Source organism: Malaclemys terrapin, chromosome 12 (assembly GCF_027887155.1).
Source record: "Malaclemys terrapin pileata isolate rMalTer1 chromosome 12, rMalTer1.hap1, whole genome shotgun sequence".
NCBI lineage: Eukaryota > Metazoa > Chordata > Testudines > Emydidae > Malaclemys > Malaclemys terrapin.
This window is the reverse complement of record NC_071516.1, coordinates 26,424,371-26,444,207: the sequence shown is the minus strand read 5'-3', so window position 1 is coordinate 26,444,207 and position 19,837 is coordinate 26,424,371. Positions and strand designations below refer to the sequence as shown.

Genomic DNA, 19,837 nt, shown 5'->3' with positions numbered 1-19,837 from the left:
GTCCTACCTTAGAGGTGTCTGCATTTCAGTAGTGCATGAAAGGGATCTCTCAGGTATGTCTTTCGTACCTCAACAGGGTGTGGTGTGACTTTATTAGTTAACGTTTGTAAAATGTTGAGATCCTCGGCTAACAGAAACTACATAAGTGCAAAGAATTATTAGTTTGATAATCTGTTAGTTCATTGATCCCCTTAAGAAGATACGGCATACTCCTCCCCATTAAACCGCACTTGAGCCATAAAAAGGTATAAGACAGGGATGGCCAAACTTACTGACCCTCTGAGCCGCATATGACAATCTTCAGAAGTTTGAGAGCCGGGGCACGCCTGCCGGGGCCCAGGGCTTCATCCCCATAAGATGCACCTGACAGGCCTCGGGGTTTCAGTCCTGCTCCTGCTGAAGTCCCGAGACCAGCAGGTGTGCTCTGCAGGACTGAAGCCCCCTCCCCACTGGGCAGAAACCCCTACCCCATCACCCCGCTACAAGGCAGAGGTCCCAAGCTCCCCTCCCCCAGTTTGGTAAGTGGAGAATGGGGGTGGGCTCTGCAAGCCGCACTATAATGGTCAAAGAGCCGCATGTGGCTCGCGAGCCACAGTGTGGCCACCCCTGGTATAATATGAACAAAACAGTATTCACAAGATTCTAGCCCATTGGTCTCTCCAGGGTGAGAAGATCTGGAATTCTTTTCATAAAAGCATCACATGAAATACCAAGACAACCATAAGCAGACATACATATACAATATGTACAGTGGCCATAGATATATTAACATCATGAAGGAAACCAGTACACGATAGGCTGTGAAAACAATGACAAAAATAATTTTAAAAAATCTTAAAGTGCTGGGTGACTGTCTATAATTTACTGGTGGAAAGAAAAGGAGGTGCTCCAAAGGTGACCAGAATCAATCTGTGCTATGATCATGATCATGCTTTTTATTTCCTCATTTTTATTGACAAGTCAAATGCTGAACGCTTCCTTCAACCTGTCTTGGATGTTGGGGACTCAAAAAAAAAAAAAAAAAAATGATGTAAGTAGTGTTTGCTTTGTTTCCTGTCTTATCTCTATAACTTACGTTTTCTAACGCACCCACGACAACAGCATCTAAGCACTGGTTTGAAGTGGTGCTCATGAAAGCAAGGGATTCACCTTTTCAGAGCAGGGTTAGATGAGACAGTGTTAAAAAAGCCCTGACTCTACATGAACGCTTTCTACACTACAACTTGCAATGTGGCCACCCCCAGTGGTTCTCTTTTGGGGGCACCAGTGGTGAATTACGGGTGCTATTTTTGCCAGTGTAGATGTAGTCTGACTCCAAGTCCAGATCTCAATGAGTCTATGCAATAAATTAAGTCAAAACATTGAGGGTGAAGGAGACATAAGGGTACTAAAGATGTATAGTGATGCATGAATGGGAATTGATATAGGAATATCCATGCTAGTAAAAATCAGCTGAGCCATGGGGAATATTAAAGAAATCCCTGAAGTTCCAGGTACGACTGCCTAGAGCCAGTACATCAATCTATATTATATATTGACTTATATGAGACAAGGGTGTCAAGCCCGGGAAAGGAGGGAGTTGAAAATTACAGCAACAGCAGCAATTGTCTGTTTGGCACAAAATATTTTGTTCTTTTTGTCATCTCCTTTGCTAATGTTTCTGCTGGTTAAATTAAAATGTTTAAGGTTGGTATTTGAAATGACTGAAATCGCTAACGGGGCACTGTCAAAGTAAAAGTATATTCCTAGCATTCCTTTAATAACAACTGAGATTATTACAACTCAAATTATTTTTTACAAAATCAAAGGGCTGTATTGTGGCTTTCCAAGCCACTGTTGCATTGTTTGAGATGGGAAATGCAGAAGGTCTATTCAGCAATGCAGAAACCCACAGCAAACACTGCTCGTTCCTCCCCGGGCCATTTCGGAACATGCACATAATTTTTGTTGCTGTTGTTTAAAGCCTTATCCAAAGAACGCACCATCTGGAGGTTGCTATAATATTGTTGCTCCTGCAGCATCCATGCTTCTTGGGTCTTTCACGCCAATGATGAAGTTGTTGGTTCTCCTGGCTCCATGAACCAGGGAAAGCACGTCGACTTTATATACTTGATGACCCCTGGCTTCAAGGAATTCAATATCTTCTTCGGGAAATTCACCTGTCAAGATTTTAGATGTTGTTATTTTAATTGAAGCCATTATTGCATGAGTTCCAAGTTTTTACCTTAAGCTTCTAATTCAAGGGTAGGCGACCTATGGCACGCGTGCTAAAGGCGCACGCGAGCTGATTTTCAGTGGCACTCACACTGCCCGGGTCCTGGCCACTGGTCGGGGGGACTCTGCATTTTAACTTAATTTTAAATGAAGCTTCTTAAACTTTTAAAAGCCTTATTTACTTTACATACAACAATAGTTTAGTTATATATTATAGACTTCTTGAAAGAGACCTTCTAAAAGCGTTAAAATGTATGACTGGCACGTGAAACCTTAAATTAGAGTGACTAAATGAAGACTCGGCACACCACTTCTGAAAGGTTGCCGACCCTTGTATCCATTGTGCCAGTGAACATGCCCATCAGTGTCCTACTCTTTGGGATCTGGGAGGCAGAGAGGCATCACAAGAGTACAAGTTCAATGGCCTAGTAAGAAGCAGTGTCTCAAGACAGCACACCCAGTTCTCAGCAACAAAGACAGTGTCTAATGGGGCAGTGTCAAGGTAGGCAGTCTTGAGTGAGGGTGTGGGTGGGAATGGGAGATATAGGAGGATCACTTAGGGATGTGAAGGATGCTCCTTCTCAACGAAAGGGGAAAATAAATTGCTGCCATTGCAAAAATTGACGATAGGATAAATGTGGGGCAAGAAAATGAAAATCCAGCAGACAGAACTTCACTGTAGGCTTCACTGTAGGCCTTTGGGATTAATTTGGGATAAAATATTAGGGCTATCAGAATTGAACAGGAGTATGGGGAAAGGTGTAGTCCACCTTAAAAGTAGGTTTAGAAGCAGCACCATCAGATTCTTCACAAAACCGACAGAAACCAGCACCCCTTTTCCTAAGCACAAGAGGAGAAGAAGTCTTTCATGCCCTTTATAAACCGTGTGGCAAAAAGTATTAATGGATGAACTTCAGGGGGTTCAGAGATTTGGGTCAAAAGTTGAGATGCTCTCGAGCCTGTAAAGCCAAAGTGGAAATCTCTTTGCCTGCAACAAGAAAGTGCTCCCTACTTGACGTGCTTCAGGTTTTGAGTGCTTCAGATAATTGGGGCCTGATTTTCCAAACAGCCACGTCCCTGCAATGGCAGTTGAAGGCAATTGGAGCTCCAGGTGCTCAGCACTTTCTGAAAATCAAGGTCCCGTTCAGGAGTCTCAAGTTGGGCCCCCCAAATCACTCGTTGTTTTTGATCATTTAAGATGTATTTTTGTGCACCAAGATTATTTAAGAGCTGAGACACAACCTGAATTTCCCCTATAATGTATTATTTGTATTCCAGTAGTGCTAAGGGCGCCAGCCAGAGTTGGAGGCCTCACTGTACACACACAGAAGACAGTCCCTGCCCCAAGAACACACAGTTACAAAGGCAAGACAGACACACAACAAAAAATGCAAACTGCCAAGAAGTACAAGCCTTATAAACTACAGTGCAATTCCTTCCCTGGTTCCTTTCATATAACCCTGACTTTCTCTACCTCCCCCCGTGCTTTGTTATTTATTGTGCTTTCACAATTTTAATATAAATCCTGAAGTGTGATTGCAAATTGGCTCAGGATACATCACCACAAACTAAGCAGATAAGTAAAAATCTCATGATAACTATACCTATATAAAGTGTAGGTAAGAGTATGGTTTAGAGTACTGTCTACCTGAAGCATTCAAAAACCACAAATCAGGCCACAAAATAATCATGAAGTTTTTTTTTAAATAGTAAATTTTGGATTTTTTGTATTGTCTTCTGGTTTCTGAGCTTTTAAATTACATTCCAGTCCCATTTTCAGGCTTTTCCCTGCAACTATGAAGACTAGAAACTTTGGGGAGGGGGGTGCTTTTTTTTTTTTTATGAAAGCAGAGATCTTCACATAATTACATAATTCCAGGACATGGAGCTTCAAGAAAAATACTGAATAATGTGAAACTCATAATAAACTTGGGAGAGTTGGCAACACTACAAAGACATCTAGACTGGTAGAGTTCTGAGCACATGAGAACCAGAAAGATATTATCATGGGTTTCCTCTTCCTGCTAGCTAGGTTGTAGGTGAGCGGAGTTATGGGCACGAAGAATGAAAAATAAAAGAAAAAGTATTTGTGGGGGTAACGCTGCTTGTAGCTAGCTCTAGGAGAGGCAGGCACCACCGTGTATGAAGACTCTGGCTATAATAAAGGACTGCCAGTTTGAAGACATGTTCTTGGTCTTGCCTCATTCATTTGGATACACGTGGTGCTACGATCTCAGTACATTGGAGGTGTTTTCAGAAAAGAGCCACACAATTATTAAGAGCCAGGTGAATGGTTTATGAGGAAAGACTGGAAGACACTGAACACATATAGCTTGGCCAAATGATGATGGAGGGGCAAATGAGTATTTGAAGGGTGTGACCACAAGAAGGGAGAGGAATTGGTGCGAATAAAGGGATGTAGCTAGAAGGCATGGGATGACATTAAGCAAAGGAAAAAATATCAGGAGAAATGTGCTAATGGTGAGATCTACCAGACTATGGAAAAAATCTTCACTAGAGGGATGGGGGTAACCCCATCACTTTGGGACATTTGGACAGGATAAAGCACTGGAGATTAGCCAGAAAGGACCAATCCCAAATTGGCTGGGAAAATGATGTTAGCCTACTACATCTTTGCCATCTCCAATGTCTATGACACTTTATTATTGTTTTGTTTCAGTTCCATATGGTCATTATTATATCTCATTGCTGAGCATAATGTACAAGTACTGCTCATCCTATATGCAGGGTGCTCAAAAATGCCAGCTCATAACGACTGTCTCTTTGAATATACACTTGATGGTTTGTATGTGATGAAGACTTAGAATGGCTAAGTATGGCGATGCACAGACACAGGAACAGGAAGCAAGTCTTCTGCGTAAAACGGTCAGCTCTGTGGGATGTTTCTGCGTGGAGGTCTCCTGGCTGTACTGAAACTGGATGTACGGATAACATGAGAGCACAGCTCTTCTATGGCACTTGCCATCTCTTTTTTGCACACCAGGAATCATCCTAACCAGTCCACACAAAGCTGGGAACACACAGTCCCTTTTACAATTCAAGGCATTAAATTAGAACTTGTCTATTTCTTTAGCTTTTACCTACAGAAACAAAATCCACCAACTGGTGACTTGTCCTGAGATCTCCAAATCCTTCGCTTTCTTTGATGCACATGAGACAATGTTCTAAAATGCTGGATCCCACGTCCACCAAGAATGACAAGAAGGATTTGGAAATCATGGAACAAGTAATGTCAGTCAATTTCACCCATATAGGTGAAAGTTGAAGGAGTACAAGAAATGGACTAAATTGCTAGAATTTTAAATTTGACTTTGTGTCCCTTAAATTTGTCCCTCCTACCCACCAATCCCTATTCCTAAGCACACTGTAATTTGAAATGGATTTCCCTCTCCCCACCAGCTGCATTGTACATTTAAACAGATGATGTCTCCTTGAGGCAGACTGCAGAGTAATCCCAGATGTATAAGAAAATTCCCTTTGTTTTTTGCCATGATAGAAATGTAGTCTACCAAGATCAGTGCTGATCTCCATACTCACGGTCAACTTGCAGGATGTTGGATTGAAGCTGTGGGTGTAGCCGACCCAGTGACAGACTCTCACTCAGGTTCTTGTTAAGTGTTAAAACATTTACTAAAACCTACGCAAGAAAAAGACCCCAAATATTAACAACTTGATTCAAACACTAAGGAATAAGCATCCAAAGCAGCTTCCTAATTTGCAACCCCAACATTTTCAAATGTACCGATGTACACAGGCAAACGGACGTTTTTTTGCACAATTACCCACTTTGTATGAACAAAATGCATGTTTTTATACATGCAAATAGGTGCACCTGAGGATACTGCAGGCACATTTTTGGAGGCCCCTTTTAAAAAAAAATTAGTCCCTAAGGGATATATTTCTAGAATTGCATGAGGTTTTGCATATAGTTCCCATGAAATCAGAAGGAGTCATGAGGCTGAAACTCCAGAGAAATCTCTGAAAAGGTATTTTTATGACCAAAAAGTGAACCCTTCTGATAGAACATTAGGAGGCAAGTGGGCGGCTTTAATCTTCCTCTGACTAATGCCTTCGATGAGGTAAAGTCACTCAGAGTAAAGCTGAGTTCTGCCCTTGCCTTTTAATAATCCAGTGCTGTTATATATACAGTCATGCCATCAGCAAGTGCTCCGTCTCACTACAAATGATAAATTAGGAAGAGCTATTTGCAGAGCTCACAATAGGAAGGATTTCAGGAAGGAATGTGCTAAACTGAACTTCTGTTGGGGATAAGAACCAAAATTCCACTCCCATCCTCCTGCAGTTCTCACAACACAACAGTTCTATTTTCTACAGTTCCTTAAGAAGATGACCTTTGAATAGGTTGTAGAAGGTCATACAACCTTTATGGAGGTTGCTAAGATTCTGTCTTCCCACATTTCTGAGAGCCGTCATCAGAGAAGGCACATAGCCTTGTTCCAGGGCTTGTCTACACAGCTAGTTAGTGTGCAGCAAGCCAGGTTGTGGATGTACACCACACTAGCCTGTTGTGAACTAACTGGCCATATAGACCTTGGTACCATGCACAAAAAGCTCCATAGTGCTGTACATTCACACCTTACCTTGCTGCACACTAACTAGCCATGTAGACAACCCTAGTGAAAAGAACGGGCAAACCACAGCAAATGTAGCTTTAGATTACCAATTACCCAGGACTGCATGGCTCAGAGAACTGACCTGACCATTTCTAGATCACCAGTTTGGATCCAGGCTGACTAGTAGCAACAGAAAGTTGTTGCTCATTGACACCAGTTAACATTTTTGTTGGTAGCCTCAGCAGAAAGTACAAAGATTGAATGGGGGAAACAGAGCTCTCCTTTCTACCCTGGTGACTCTCCCTCTAGGTCCGATGTGAGATGCTTTGGGACAGCAGGTGGGGGAAGAGGAAGCTTAACCTATGCTCACACAGTCTGGCTCGACCATATATGAGCCAACAGCTTCCACTGGACTATCAGACCTCGTGCTTTTAGACCCACAGGTCCAACGTTCATGCCCTGCAGACGACTCAACCGGGAGTATCGTTACAAGTGAAACTCATCTTCCACGTCACACCACTGCCCATGTTTTACCAGAGGACTTCAGATTCCATCGGCTGTTACCTTGAAGCAGAACTAAATGCACATTAAGACAATATTTTAACCTCTTCAAAAACAGGAATTGTGTATTTCATGTTTGTTCTGGTAACCAACTTGTTGGTGTAGGAAACCCCCAGGGCAGAGCACGGGTATAATAGGCCAGGGGCAGCTGCTGCTGCGGGACACTGAACTGGGGCTGCTCCGGCCCCAGGCTGGCTGTCATGGCTGGGACTTGGATCAGTCAGCAGGCTGAAACCGGCCCGGGGCTCCTCTGGAGGGGGGGATAGGGAGGACAGCTCGGGTTCTGGCCAGCCAGGGTCTTCTCTGGCTGTGGGAAAGGAGAGGCAGGGGGGAGGGGACTCAGGACTCCGGCCACAGGGGCTCATGCAGAAGGGGTGGGGTCATGGGGCTAGCCTCCCCAAAGACGCGGTCCACCTGCCGCCCATGGGGCAGAGAATGCAAATACCAGCATGAAGAAACACTGGAAGATAGCTTGGGCCTTCCCCATTGCAAGTGGTTCAGAACATGCTCAGATGCAGTATTCAAAACTGACCTGTGTGATGCTGCTCAAGGCTTTGTCGCCATTGTTAGCTCCCAGACAAAGATAAGTCCCACACATCCCTTCAGATGGTCGAACAATAGTGGGCAGTAAAAAGGATAAGGGTCTTTTTCCAGGCTGAATGAGATTCCTCTGTTGGTGAATAAAATACCCCCCAAAACTAGTAAACAGATCACAACAAAGATTTTCCATAGCCCAAATTGCTTATGTTAGCTTGTTTCTCTTTTCATTTCTGAGTCAATAACTCTAATACTATTAGCTTGATTATGATGCCATTCTCACTGCTATAAGAACATAAGAATTGTCATACTGGGTCAGACCAAAGGTCCATCTAGCCCAGTATCCTGGCTTCCAAGAGCGGCCAATGCCAGGTACCCCAGAGCGAATGAACAGAACAGGTAATCATCAAGTGATCTAGTTTACTACTAGTTTACATTTATCTCATACCTTTCATTCCAAGGCACCTAAAGCCCTTTACAAACTATATACAGAAGTCATTTTACCCACTACTAAAATGCAGCCACCTCTGGAGTGGAAAGTGGCAACTGTTTAACAGTGCATAGCAATACCGCCCAACAGTTTAGCACAGGAAGTGACCAGCAGTGGTCAATGATGTTCTCTGTCTGAGACCTCAGGATGTGGTTTCCATTTTCTATCAACCTGAAGAGCAATAATTTTCAAATATAATCCTTATTTCCAGTCAATATAATGTGTGATCACCCTGGGGGAAGTGTGCTTTCTATATGGCAGCCATGCTAGACTCTATATGGTTTCCTTGCAATACTATGATATTTCACGTAGCCAGATCACACAAACAGGTAACCTCCTCCTGTAGTCTATATTCTATTTCTCTGCTGGATAGCATGGAAAGTGAAGAGAAAGCGAGAGAGCCTCTCTTTTTTATTGAGGAAGTTATTTGAGAATAAAAAGAGTCAAGACCAAACAAGTTAAAATTCAGAACTCTTCATGGAATTCATTACCAGGCCAGGAGAGGAGTGGTTCAATGTACTATTCAGCCAGGCAAAATCCAACATCTGACTGTTTAGAAGGATTCCAGAGGGTGTTATTATTCCACTTCCAAATGGACGGTTCAGGGAACTGAAAAGGAAGACAAAGAAACCTTGTGAAAACCCTTCCAGTAATTCATATAATACTCCAAGGCTTGGTACTGTCAGAGCACGACCCCAGATTCCCCCTTCCACCTTGGTGGAGAATCTTCCATAGGTTTTTTTTTAGTGTTTGTGAAAGGTGCCAGCTGATAACGCCAGAGAATGAAAGTCTCTGTGTAGCCTTAAGGAACAGATACAGCATGGGTAGCAGCAGTGCAAGATCCTTCCACACACCCCTGTCAACGGGCCTGGAGCCATCACCTCTAGGTGAGAAGCTATTTCAGTCTTCATGCTCCCGTCATCTTGGGACTCTCTGCTAAGGATGGCAGGTAGAGGTGGAAATCTGTGATGTGAACACCTCTCCATTAGGAACTAGACTAAGCCCACCAAGTTATTTCAGATAGGCCATTGAACAGCCATAGATGGCAATGGCTGGCAATTACGAAGGATCTAGGCTGAACCAGTGAGCGCTAGGTGATGGGAATAGGTCTGTCATGACCAATCTCCGGAGTCATTCCTCTCACCACCACATTGAATGAACTTTCTCTGCTCTGCTCTCCCATCTCTAAACCCACCAGGACTGAAAAACTAAATCCTTTACCTTACAACTGCAACAATGTAGTCATCGGGTCCCATAACAAGGACCTGGCTAGCAGGGGGGCCGCTCTCTATGGAGAAGTGTGGAATATTGATACCAGAAGGGAAGGACTGGGAGTCATTAATCAGCTGACGCAGGAAACCTGCCTTTGATTTACTGCAATGACAAGAGAGGATATGGGGGCGAAAAAGCAGTGAGTTTAGAAAGCAGAGCATCTCCTCTTTAGGGCACATCTAATATATAAATCCATCGGGCAGTACTCATCACAGGCCCGTCGGACGTGCCTGGAAGGAATGGAGGTTATTCAATTGTACTGTGAAAAGCGGGCTCCTCTGGCGTATCCAATGGAAAGAAATGAGACATCTCAGCCACCGCATAGGGGAGGCAACTCTGTGGTCATTGCCCTGGACCATTCGTTAGTCAGACTGTAGGCTGAAGCACCCGCCCTGTTGCCTAGAGTTCAGAGAGGTTCAATGGACATCTGGCAAGTGAGAATGATGGAGCATCACTATGACTTTACCATGGGGTCCTGGTCCATGATTAGGGCTCCTGGGTGCTACCACAATACAAATAATAATGTGAGGCTGCCAAAAGGAAGGAAGGTGACGGCTCCCTCAGGTCTTTGTCGGGACATCCTAAGAATGGATACATATAGCTGTGTTGTGAAAAAAAGCTGCTGTGTTACCCGACCATGATTTTTGTAATCAAATGTATCGGGCAACCCCTGCCAGCTTGGAACACCCCACCTTCTTAGCAGGCATTGATCCTCCTAGAAGTTAATTTATCTTCTACTAACTCAGTGAGGCAGACATTACTATGCTCATGGCTATAAATGAGGTGGGAGGGCCTGTGGAGAAAGAGAATCTAGGGTGTGAGCTGAGCAGCCTTGAGGGAGGAACGCTAGGAGCAGTCAGGTCTGGGAAGAAGGTTTGAGCTAATTTTATGTGGTATTATTGTTCATTTCTTTGTTAATAAAGCCAAACCCCAGGAAGGACTTTGCACAGCATACAGGCTTTCTTTCACAGCAGATTGGGAAAGACTTTGATTGATAGGGGTCACACGAAAGCATCGCATCCTGGTTACAGTTATATTTGTAGTGGGGTTGGGCCCTTAGGCCATATTTTAATGAGTTTGTAAGTAGGGTTTAGCATGGTTTGTTCCTAATCAAATTATGTCCACACACAACATGGTTTAGGCACAGTTCCTAATGGTGTCACTGTGCTTTGAGGCTATTCATGAAAGCACTGTAGCATGTCTGTCCAACTGGAATCAGACCTTAGCGTGATTCCTTTGATATGTAAATAAGACCTTACTTCACTGTGTTCTTGTTATACAGAAAGGCCTTGTCTACACTAGCAAAATTACCCATTGTTGCCCATACGGGTCAGCAATGGCTGCAGCTGAACCAGCACTGAACATGGTGCAGTTGCAAGTGTAGACATCAACGAAGTGCATCCAGCCCCACTGCATTAATCATGGCTAAAACCTGCTTTGAGATATAAGAGACAATGTTTCAATTCCAGATTTGGCAGAGAGCATTAGGGAGACAGGAAGCGCCATTCTGGGTGTTGCAGGAAGGAGGGATCACAGACAGTGTCCTTAATGTACAACTTCTGATTGGCACTAGATGGGTTCAGATGGGAGGTAGGTGCCTCCACCTGAGCCTCGGAGAACGGATTTTAGAGGGGTAAAAGTGGATGATAAACATCAGGGTTTAGCCTGTTACAGAAAGAATCTAAATTAGGAAACCACATTGTAATGCCCCATAATCTTTCAGGGCCAAATTTGTTTTTGCTCATGTGAATATGGGCTGTGAAATAAGTGGATACTTTGGTCACCCCTGAATATAGCACAGCTCATGCTTCCCAAGGCCCTTTGGGAACTGGCCTTTCATCAGTGAAACAAAGACCCACAGAACAAGGACCAGATTTCATTGTACAACAGGATTATTACAATGATTCATATTCATTTATTCACCAAAGCATTCCTCATACTCAGACGTACCTGACCATGTCTTCTACACTATGGTAGATGGATGCGTCACAGACTGGGTCTCCCAAGCTGTTAGCTAGGTCCAGTGCTATTTTTAACGTCTAAAGTGAATACAAAGAAAGAATCAAAGAGAAACATTTAGATGGCCCTGGAAGTCTCACCTTCCATTGTCCAGATGGAGAGTGACACTTACTCTTCCAGCATGTCGGATCCAGCTTCTGTTTTGCCCCAACTCCCTGCCTAGTAATCACCATCTTGAGCAGGAAGCCTTCACGGATATTATATAGTTTTGTTGCTTCAAAGGCAGATCTAGCTGATGAAGACAGCCTTTCCACAGGCCAGGTGTATGAAGCCAAGATTTCTTGCTATCCCTCAATGATCAGAAGTAAAGTGTACAGACAAGACAATCAAGGGACATGAGCCTTACATTGCAGGAGCATTACATGAAAGTGGGGTATACCCAACAATATTTGTAGAGCTGATGGCCAAGGTGAAATGTATGTACACACTATCTGTTCATCTGACTCGTGCTAGCACACTCCCATGTAAACAGGTTTCAGAGTCTCCAACGAGAAACTGCAGAATTGGAATTAATTTGCAAACTGGACACCATTAAATTAGGCTTGAATAAAGACTGGGAGTGGATGGATCATTACACAAAGTAAAAACTATTTCCCCGAGCTAATTTTTCCCCTACTGTTACTCACACCTTCTCGTCAACTGTTGGAAATGGGCCATCCTGATTATCACTACAAAAGTTTTTTTTTCTCCTGCTGATAATAGCCCACCTTAATTGATTAGTCTCATTAGAGTTGGTATGGCAACACCCATTTTTTCATGTTCTCTGTGTATATATATCTTCCTACTGTATTTTCCACTGCATTCATCCGATGAAGTGGGTTTTAGCCCACGAAAGCTTATGCCCAAATAAATTTGTTAATCTCTAAGGTGCCACAAGTACTCCTCACTCCCATGTAAGAAACACAACCATCAATTCTATTACCTTCCCTCTACTTTCCAGCTGGTAATTACCACTTTCTGGAGCATTCATCACAACACCAAAAATCATGCCAGATTCCCATGAGACTCCTCCTGAGGGAGCTGCACATGCTCTTAATGCACAGTTCCACCAGCATCCCATTGCCACAAAACAGGAATTCGGGGTTTTTTTTTTGCTACCTCTATGTCACGCACGTGGCTTGAATGGAAAATTTTAACCCCAGAACATTTAAAGGGCCAGCATTTTAAAAGCACGATGGAGACATGCATGAGTGGTGCGTGATTCCTGCATTTGGGGAGCCTGGGCATGAGCACCGGAAGCTCCCTAGAAGTGTGTGGGGGAGTGGGGGGGCGCACTGGTGCCTGGACCATGGCCCCACCCCCTTCTCTTCCCTGAGACTGTAGAACTGATGAATGAAATTGTTTTTAATTGTTCACTTTATTAATGTAACTTCATAAGTAAAGTTTTATGAATGAAACATTCATTCATAAAACCGGTTACCCCAATAACTGGCTAATTGACAATTAAGATGTTTGTTAAGAGCCATAGCATTCAGCCAGCTGCCCTTGTAAGTTTCAGTTTCAATCCAATTGCTGCTTAAATCACTGAAACTTGCACTGTTTCAACATTGTAACTTGTGCTCACTGTTTGCCATTCATATACTTGTCTACATTGTAGCTTCTGTTCACTTTGTCATTCCTTACACTTGTCCATATTGTAACTCAAACTCCATTTTAAAACGCTCACTCCATTTTGTAAAAGCCTGTTGTAATCTTATTTAGTTTAGATGTGTGAATGAGGTATGTATGGATGATGGAATCAACCTCCAGCACCAGCCTGTCCTGATGAAATAGAGTTCAAACACCAACGGCTGAAGATGCACACAACAGCCCTAACAAAGTAAGAAGAGTCCATCCTAAAAAGAAAAGGACAAAGGTACAATAGAAGGAAGATCAAAGTCAGGTCTGCGGCTGAAAGTCAGGTCTGCAATTGATGGGTGATCAATCACACCGAACCCAAAGGCAGCGTGACACAGCAAGACCGATGGACTCTGGATTCAAACTAAAAGCCTATAAAAAAGATGGGCGAGATGGAAGACTTTGGGTAACGTTCTGCTGCCAACATGGGAGGGCAGATCCAGCCCTTCCTTGTGCCCGGCGTTCCTGGCCAGTTAGCCGCCACAAGCTACGAACCCAAGCTGCGAAATCAAGCCACGGACTCACGCTATGTTCAGGACTGGTAACTATACAGCAGCTGCAGAACATCTGATGTGTGTGTGTGGATGAGTGTGTGTGTGTATAGGTATTAGTTATTGGTCACAAATCAAATTGTGTTTTCATAATAAATGTGGCATCTTTGCCTTATCCCCCAAAACGATCCTGTGTAGGTTTGTCTGCATAACAAGGCCCTCCCCCAGCTTGGCCTCCTCCCCCCGAGGCTCCACCCCCACTCCACCCCATGCCCTGCTCCCACTCAGCCTTCTCCCCCGAAGTCCCCCCACCCGTGTCTCTCCACCCTCTCTCCCAAGGCCCCCCCACCGCTCACACCTCTCTGCCGCTCCCCCAAAATCCCCCCGCCTACCGCTCTTTGGTGCGTGGGGGAGGGGGCAGAGAGGTGCAAGTGCTGGGTGGGGGACAGGCCTTGGGGGAAGAGGCAGAGCGGGGGGGGGGGGAAAAGAGGAGCAATGCAGGCAGCGCCATAGGGGAAGAGGACGACCTGGAGCGGGGCCTCGGGGCAGAGCGCGGGCAAGGTTATATGGCCCGGGTGCCCTTTCGGTGGCGGTGCTCCAAAGGCATCCAGAGGGACGTGCGCCGCATCCTATTTGGGGAGGCTTAGCCTCCCCTGGCCTCTTATACCCGCCTCCCCTGGAGACAAGACATCTTCATGAACACAGAAGCTTGCCAGGTGTGCCAAGCTTTCACACGTGGGCAAAGAAGATGTACCACCAAGAGTCAACTTATCCACCCACTTTTGAAAATGCAGCCCTGTGTGTTTAGCTCAATAAGCTGGTTTCAATTAACTACAGAAAGGAGGGAGAAGTGTTAGCCCAGAGCTAGTGTACATGCACATTTTGTTCCCTTCCAAAACTGTGGTGATTTGACTCAGGTTGATTGGCAGCTTCTTAGGATCAGGACAGCTTTATGATCCATTGCCGAAGGCAGCGTTGCAAGAACAAACGTGCTTTTCAGTCAAACAGGCAGGGGGGACAAAGACAAATGTATTGGGAGATTTCAGTTTTAAGTTGGTGTTGCTTTCATTCTAGTTTCAAGTCATCGCTTAATCCTTTAGATTTATAGCCCAAATGTCTATTATGTTTTGTCATGTGTGGTGCATAAACAATTCCTCTTTATGAGTTATAATTTATCTTCCAATGTACAATAAAAAAAAATTCACTGTTGGAAAACTGCTGCTTTCCACTAGTCAAGACACTATGGGAGGGATTTTCCTTTGTGGGAACTAGCGGCCAAGAACAAGGGTTGTAAAAGCCCCTTAGGTGCCCAGAGAAGAATTCCCCCAGCTCCAGAACAGGCAGGACACAGGACAGCTAAGGCCCAGCTGGCAAGCCTTGCTTAAAGGTACTTTTCCTTCTGCTGTGCCTGGCCTGCACCTTCTGTGCTGCATTTCCAGTGGGTGCAGCACAGAATCTCAGCCAACAGCTTAGCAACGTTGCAATTTGCTTTAAGGTCCCAATTTGAAAAACCCCACTGATGTGTTGTAGACGTCTACCAACATACCTGCGCTCACAGATCAGGTAGTTAGGTGTGTATGTGGCTGCATACAAACCTGCAGTTATTTGCAGGGGCAAACTGCAGGCATAGAAAGGGAGACCAACAGTACTGGCAACCCCAAGTACTCAAAAAACATGACTCAGGCCCCCAAAATCAGGAGATTGGCTTAAAAAAACATGAGATTTTAAAAATAATAAATGTTGGTTCTTTTTATTTGCATTCTGGGTTTGGTGTTCTTGGGGTGCACTTGGGTCACATTTTCAGGCTTTTTTCCCACAAGTATGAGGGCTAGAATTTATTTTTAAAAAATGAAAGCTGAGGGTCTCAAATAATCACGTGACTCCAGAACCTGGGGCTTTACGGAAAAATGAAACCACACCAAATATTGCTAGACTCACAATAAAATTGCAAGAGTTGGTACCACTGGAACAAATTAAGGCCCCTTTAAAAATCAGGACCCAAAATGTCTTTGCATTGCCACCAACTTCAGAATAGCTGTGTTTTAAAAGGTAAACTGCAAAGCCTTAAAAAAGGTTTTTAAAAATCACCCACTGTCACGTTCACAGAGTTATTTCTCTGACTATAGCTTCACTTTGAATATTGTCTATTTACATCAGCTTATTTTACTCCAAATACCTGTTACGTCTCTGGTTACTGCTTCCTCCTCAGTTCAAGGCACTGAGTTTGGATGCAAATCCCACTTACGCCCTGCCTTAAAAGCCAAATGCTTCAGACCGTGTTCAAGACTTATACAGGTCAAACCTGGGAGTTTGGGCTAATGAGTCTAGATCAAGGACTGCAGAATTTGGTACCTAGGGCTTAAATAGTAAGGAGGGCCCTTTGCAAGATGGTGAATTCCATCCTATAGGGGTATTTATCTACACAGTGCTCACTAAAACTCCCAAAGTCCTATCCAGCAGGCACTGGGCTCACTGTAAAACCTGGGAAGGATTCAACGGAGTAGGCTTTTCTCTCCACTTCCAAATCCCAGTCACAAACATGAAGCATCTGCCTACAGGCTATAACACCGCCATCCCCTAAGAGTCCTCTGTTAAAGTCAATAACTAAGTGACTTGTTACACTGATCTAACAATGAGGAAATAGACAGAACTGTCCTCAGCTGTGGCAATGACTGCATACAGGAAATAAATGGCAATACAGCTGTTCCTTTGCAAGAAGGAAGAACCCCTTTGCTTTTGTTCAAGCAAAAGGGGTTCAGATAATCAAGAGACTCAGGAGTACCCTACAGTACCTGCATATGTCTGGTACAACATCAAAGTCCAGATTTAAATCTTAGCAGGCTGTTTTCCCATTAACCCCAGCGGGAGTTTCCTATGTAAATTCTCTGCACAATCTTTAGGGAAATAAAGCCATTTTACATCAACACAGAAAACTCAGCCAAGTAGTTAGCCCAGTCTTACCTCTGTTATCCAATGGAGGGTATTTTCCCTGGTTACCTGGCTCGTGATATTAAAGCCCTCCAGGATATTTAGAGCTGTGATCAGTGCAGGACCCGCATGTGGAGGGGGAGGGCTGAGAACAAGATGACCTGTCAAGGTGAGAGGAGAGGAATACAGCTATTCACATTAGAAGCTGCTTTGTCAAGGTTTTATAGGACTGTTCTATCTTTAACACTTTACTGTGAGGAAAGGAAAACAATCATTTCAAATGTGGGAAGGTAATTATAGGAGATTTGAAAAAGATTTCTTAAAAGACAGGTGTCACAGGGTAGCTGGTCCCTGTGAGTAGACTATGCCCAGCTCCCCCTTGTCAGGGCAGGTGAGCCCAACTGAGACAGAGGGGACAGAGCGACACCTGAGCTCTAAAGGCCAGTCAGAGGGTAGGAAGAGGAGGAGTGACTGAGGCAGGTTGTGCCCAGGGAGAGGAATCACAGAGGAGTGGTGCTAACTCTGGTGGTGGGTTCCTGGGGAGGTAGCCTGGGGGCTGGTGTTCCAGAAAGGAAACGGAGCTAGCAGAATGAGAGGCAGGGAGCTGCAGAGTCACTACTTGGCCACCCTATTCCAATAGGATAATGGCCCATTTTTCTCCTTTTTGATGGATAAAGATGACCTGGAAGGCTTTTTTCCTGCTTGTTTCTTACATTAGAAATTCAAATCTTGTCTATGTTGGGGAGTGGGGGTTGTGAAAGACTCTATGGGTGACTGGTGAACTTGTAGGTTTATGACCTCACAGGTCCAAGGAAGTAAAAGACAACTGAGTGTGAGGGAAAGGGATTTGTATTCCGTTTGTTTAAAACTCTGAGTCAGGTTGCCAGTTGCTGCAAACCAATGCAACCCCACAGACTGCAGTGAAGATGCACTGATCTACACTGGCTGAGAATCTGGCCCTTTATCTTTTGTTTGTTTTTGTAAAGAAACCTGTATCTCAAATGTCTGAATGAGCAGAAAAAAAAGAAAGGGTCATTTGTTAAAGATTCAACACCTTTCCCCTGCAATTAAAGGATGAGGAAGTTAAGGCTCCTCCAAGAAAGACCTCCAACAAAACAGAATGACCAGATTTCACAGTTCTGTTATGTTTACGATAAAAGAAAAACCAGGGGAAAAAATTACTCTTCAGGCCTTCTCTATCCACCATAAAAAAGCTCAAAAGGGCATAACCCCGTGTTTTTCCCCTTTGCAGACCACCTTTAAGGGCCATTTGCAAGCTGTACAAAACTCCTGGGCTATGACATGGCCTAGCTTACATCAGGATACAATATGGCATCAACATGTGGTCAAGTTGTGGCTCTGCGTGATGATGTTACATCAAAATGTCAACACCTGATTTCACAAGTCTCAAAGCTATCTGAGGGCTTGCCAATATCTCACAAGTGAGGATCAGAGTATACAGGCTTGTTCTGTCAAGGAAAACATGAACCTATGTCAAATGCTGGAAGCATTCTTAACTTACTGATCATCACAGTCACTAGTTTGCAGCAGGAAGATGACTGGGACAGTCTTAATGACCTAGGCGGGTCTGTACCCTGCGGACACAAGCCAGGACTTTGACGAGGGTTGCAGCTTAGTGGCTTTGCTGCCTCGTACTCATTTCTCCCCTGGCTTTGGGGGGCAGTTCAGATTTACAGTTGCTAACTGATGCTATCACGTGCCATAGGATGTAGCAGCCTGTGCACCGGAGAGGCAGGGCTGTCAGGACACTTTACCTTGATACACCGTGTGGACTGGATTCTCCACTACAGCATTGTAGTTAATGAAGTCTTCTTCTAACAGGACTCCTCCATAGTTATGGACCTGAACAAAAGGACAAGGCAGAGCATATCAAAGCAGCTGCGTCAGTGAGTTATTGCAGTCAGCCTGCCACCCCAGTAAACAACATTGTATTCGGATTCTGGTTAAACACCAGTTCGCCTCTTATTATGATTTTTGGCTGTGGTGTTCAGAGCCTAAGAGAGTTAGGAGCCCATTGAATTTCAGTGGAATCTGAGTGCCTAACTGCCTTAGGTTTCCTTTGAAAATCCCATCCTTTATGACTAAAAACTGCTTTTGATCCCTCCCCCTACGCCCAAGTGTCAATACATTGAGAAGTCCTGTAGCCCAGCCCCTATAGCATGCCCAGGTGATGGACACTATGAAACAGCTCTGCATCTCCCTCCATGGCATGATGGGGTGACAGGCACTGCTACAGCTCTGCAGACTTCTGTGGGGTGACCCAAGGGATGTATCTGGCCCATTGCCTTTAGTCTTCCTCCTCACATTTTCCAGAGTATGCACTTTGCTTGCTCATTCTTCAAAAGAGACTTTTCCCCTAGGTTCCTTGCAGCATAAGAGTTCTCTCTCCTTTCATCCTTGGTTCTGTTCCTGTTTATTTCTCAGTCTCCTCTCCTCTATAGCAATGCCAGTGAAAGAGGGACATCTGGCTCCTTTTATTTTTAACTCCTCCTACAGACTGCTCGCTGCACATATCACTTGGCCAAAGCTATCCCATGGAGTAATGAGGCCTGCATCTCAGCCCTGGAGCCCATTAGATACCTCTGCAGTAATCATTATTATAATGAGGATACTTGGCTCTTCTCTAGTGCTTTTCATCTGAGGATCTCGAAGTGCTTGACAAATATTAATTAATTATGCCTCAGAACTACTGCAGAGACAGGCGTGACCTGAAATGTTCAGCTCTGGTTCTGCTCAGAAGTGTCTGGATGTGGGGTTTTGGTTCTGGGAAGAAAATGCAATTTTTTTAAACAGTGAAGGTGATCAGAACAGATTGCCAAGGAGAGGAAGGCTGGTCCAGTGGTTAAGCCACTTGGACTTGGGAAACCTGGATTCAATTCCCTGCTCTGCCACAGACTGCTTGTGTGACCCGGGGCAAGTCACTTAGCTTCTCTGAGCTTCAATCCCACATATGTAAAATGGAGATAATAGCACTTCCCTACCTCCCTGGCGTGGTGTGAGGCTAAATAGATTAAATATTGTGAGGTGCACAGATAATACTGCCATGGAGGCCATGTCAGTGTGACACTCTGCGCCCTATAGTCACCATGGTG

At 44.4% G+C, this 19,837-nt stretch overlaps 1 protein-coding gene across 3 annotated transcripts in view; it reads right to left on the bottom strand.

Annotated features, from left to right (window-relative positions):
• Nucleotides 1-375: 375 nt before the first annotated feature.
• The window catches only part of GGT7 (gamma-glutamyltransferase 7), a 49,070-nt gene continuing 29,608 nt past the window's right edge, over nucleotides 376-19,837 (bottom strand). For 2 of the 3 annotated variants that reach the window (XM_054046265.1, XM_054046266.1), the window contains exons 8-15: nucleotides 18,500-18,587; nucleotides 16,758-16,885; nucleotides 11,620-11,708; nucleotides 9,619-9,771; nucleotides 8,889-9,006; nucleotides 7,903-8,040; nucleotides 5,773-5,872; nucleotides 376-2,159 (exon numbers count right to left, since the gene is read on the bottom strand). In XM_054046265.1, the coding sequence (XP_053902240.1) occupies nucleotides 1,996-2,159; nucleotides 5,773-5,872; nucleotides 7,903-8,040; nucleotides 8,889-9,006; nucleotides 9,619-9,771; nucleotides 11,620-11,708; nucleotides 16,758-16,885; nucleotides 18,500-18,587 (978 nt within the window). In that variant the 3' untranslated portion in view covers nucleotides 376-1,995. The remainder of the gene's footprint in view (nucleotides 2,160-5,772; nucleotides 5,873-7,902; nucleotides 8,041-8,888; nucleotides 9,007-9,618; nucleotides 9,772-11,619; nucleotides 11,709-16,757; nucleotides 16,886-18,499; nucleotides 18,588-19,837) is intronic. The other variant, XM_054046267.1, reaches the window with a different exon arrangement.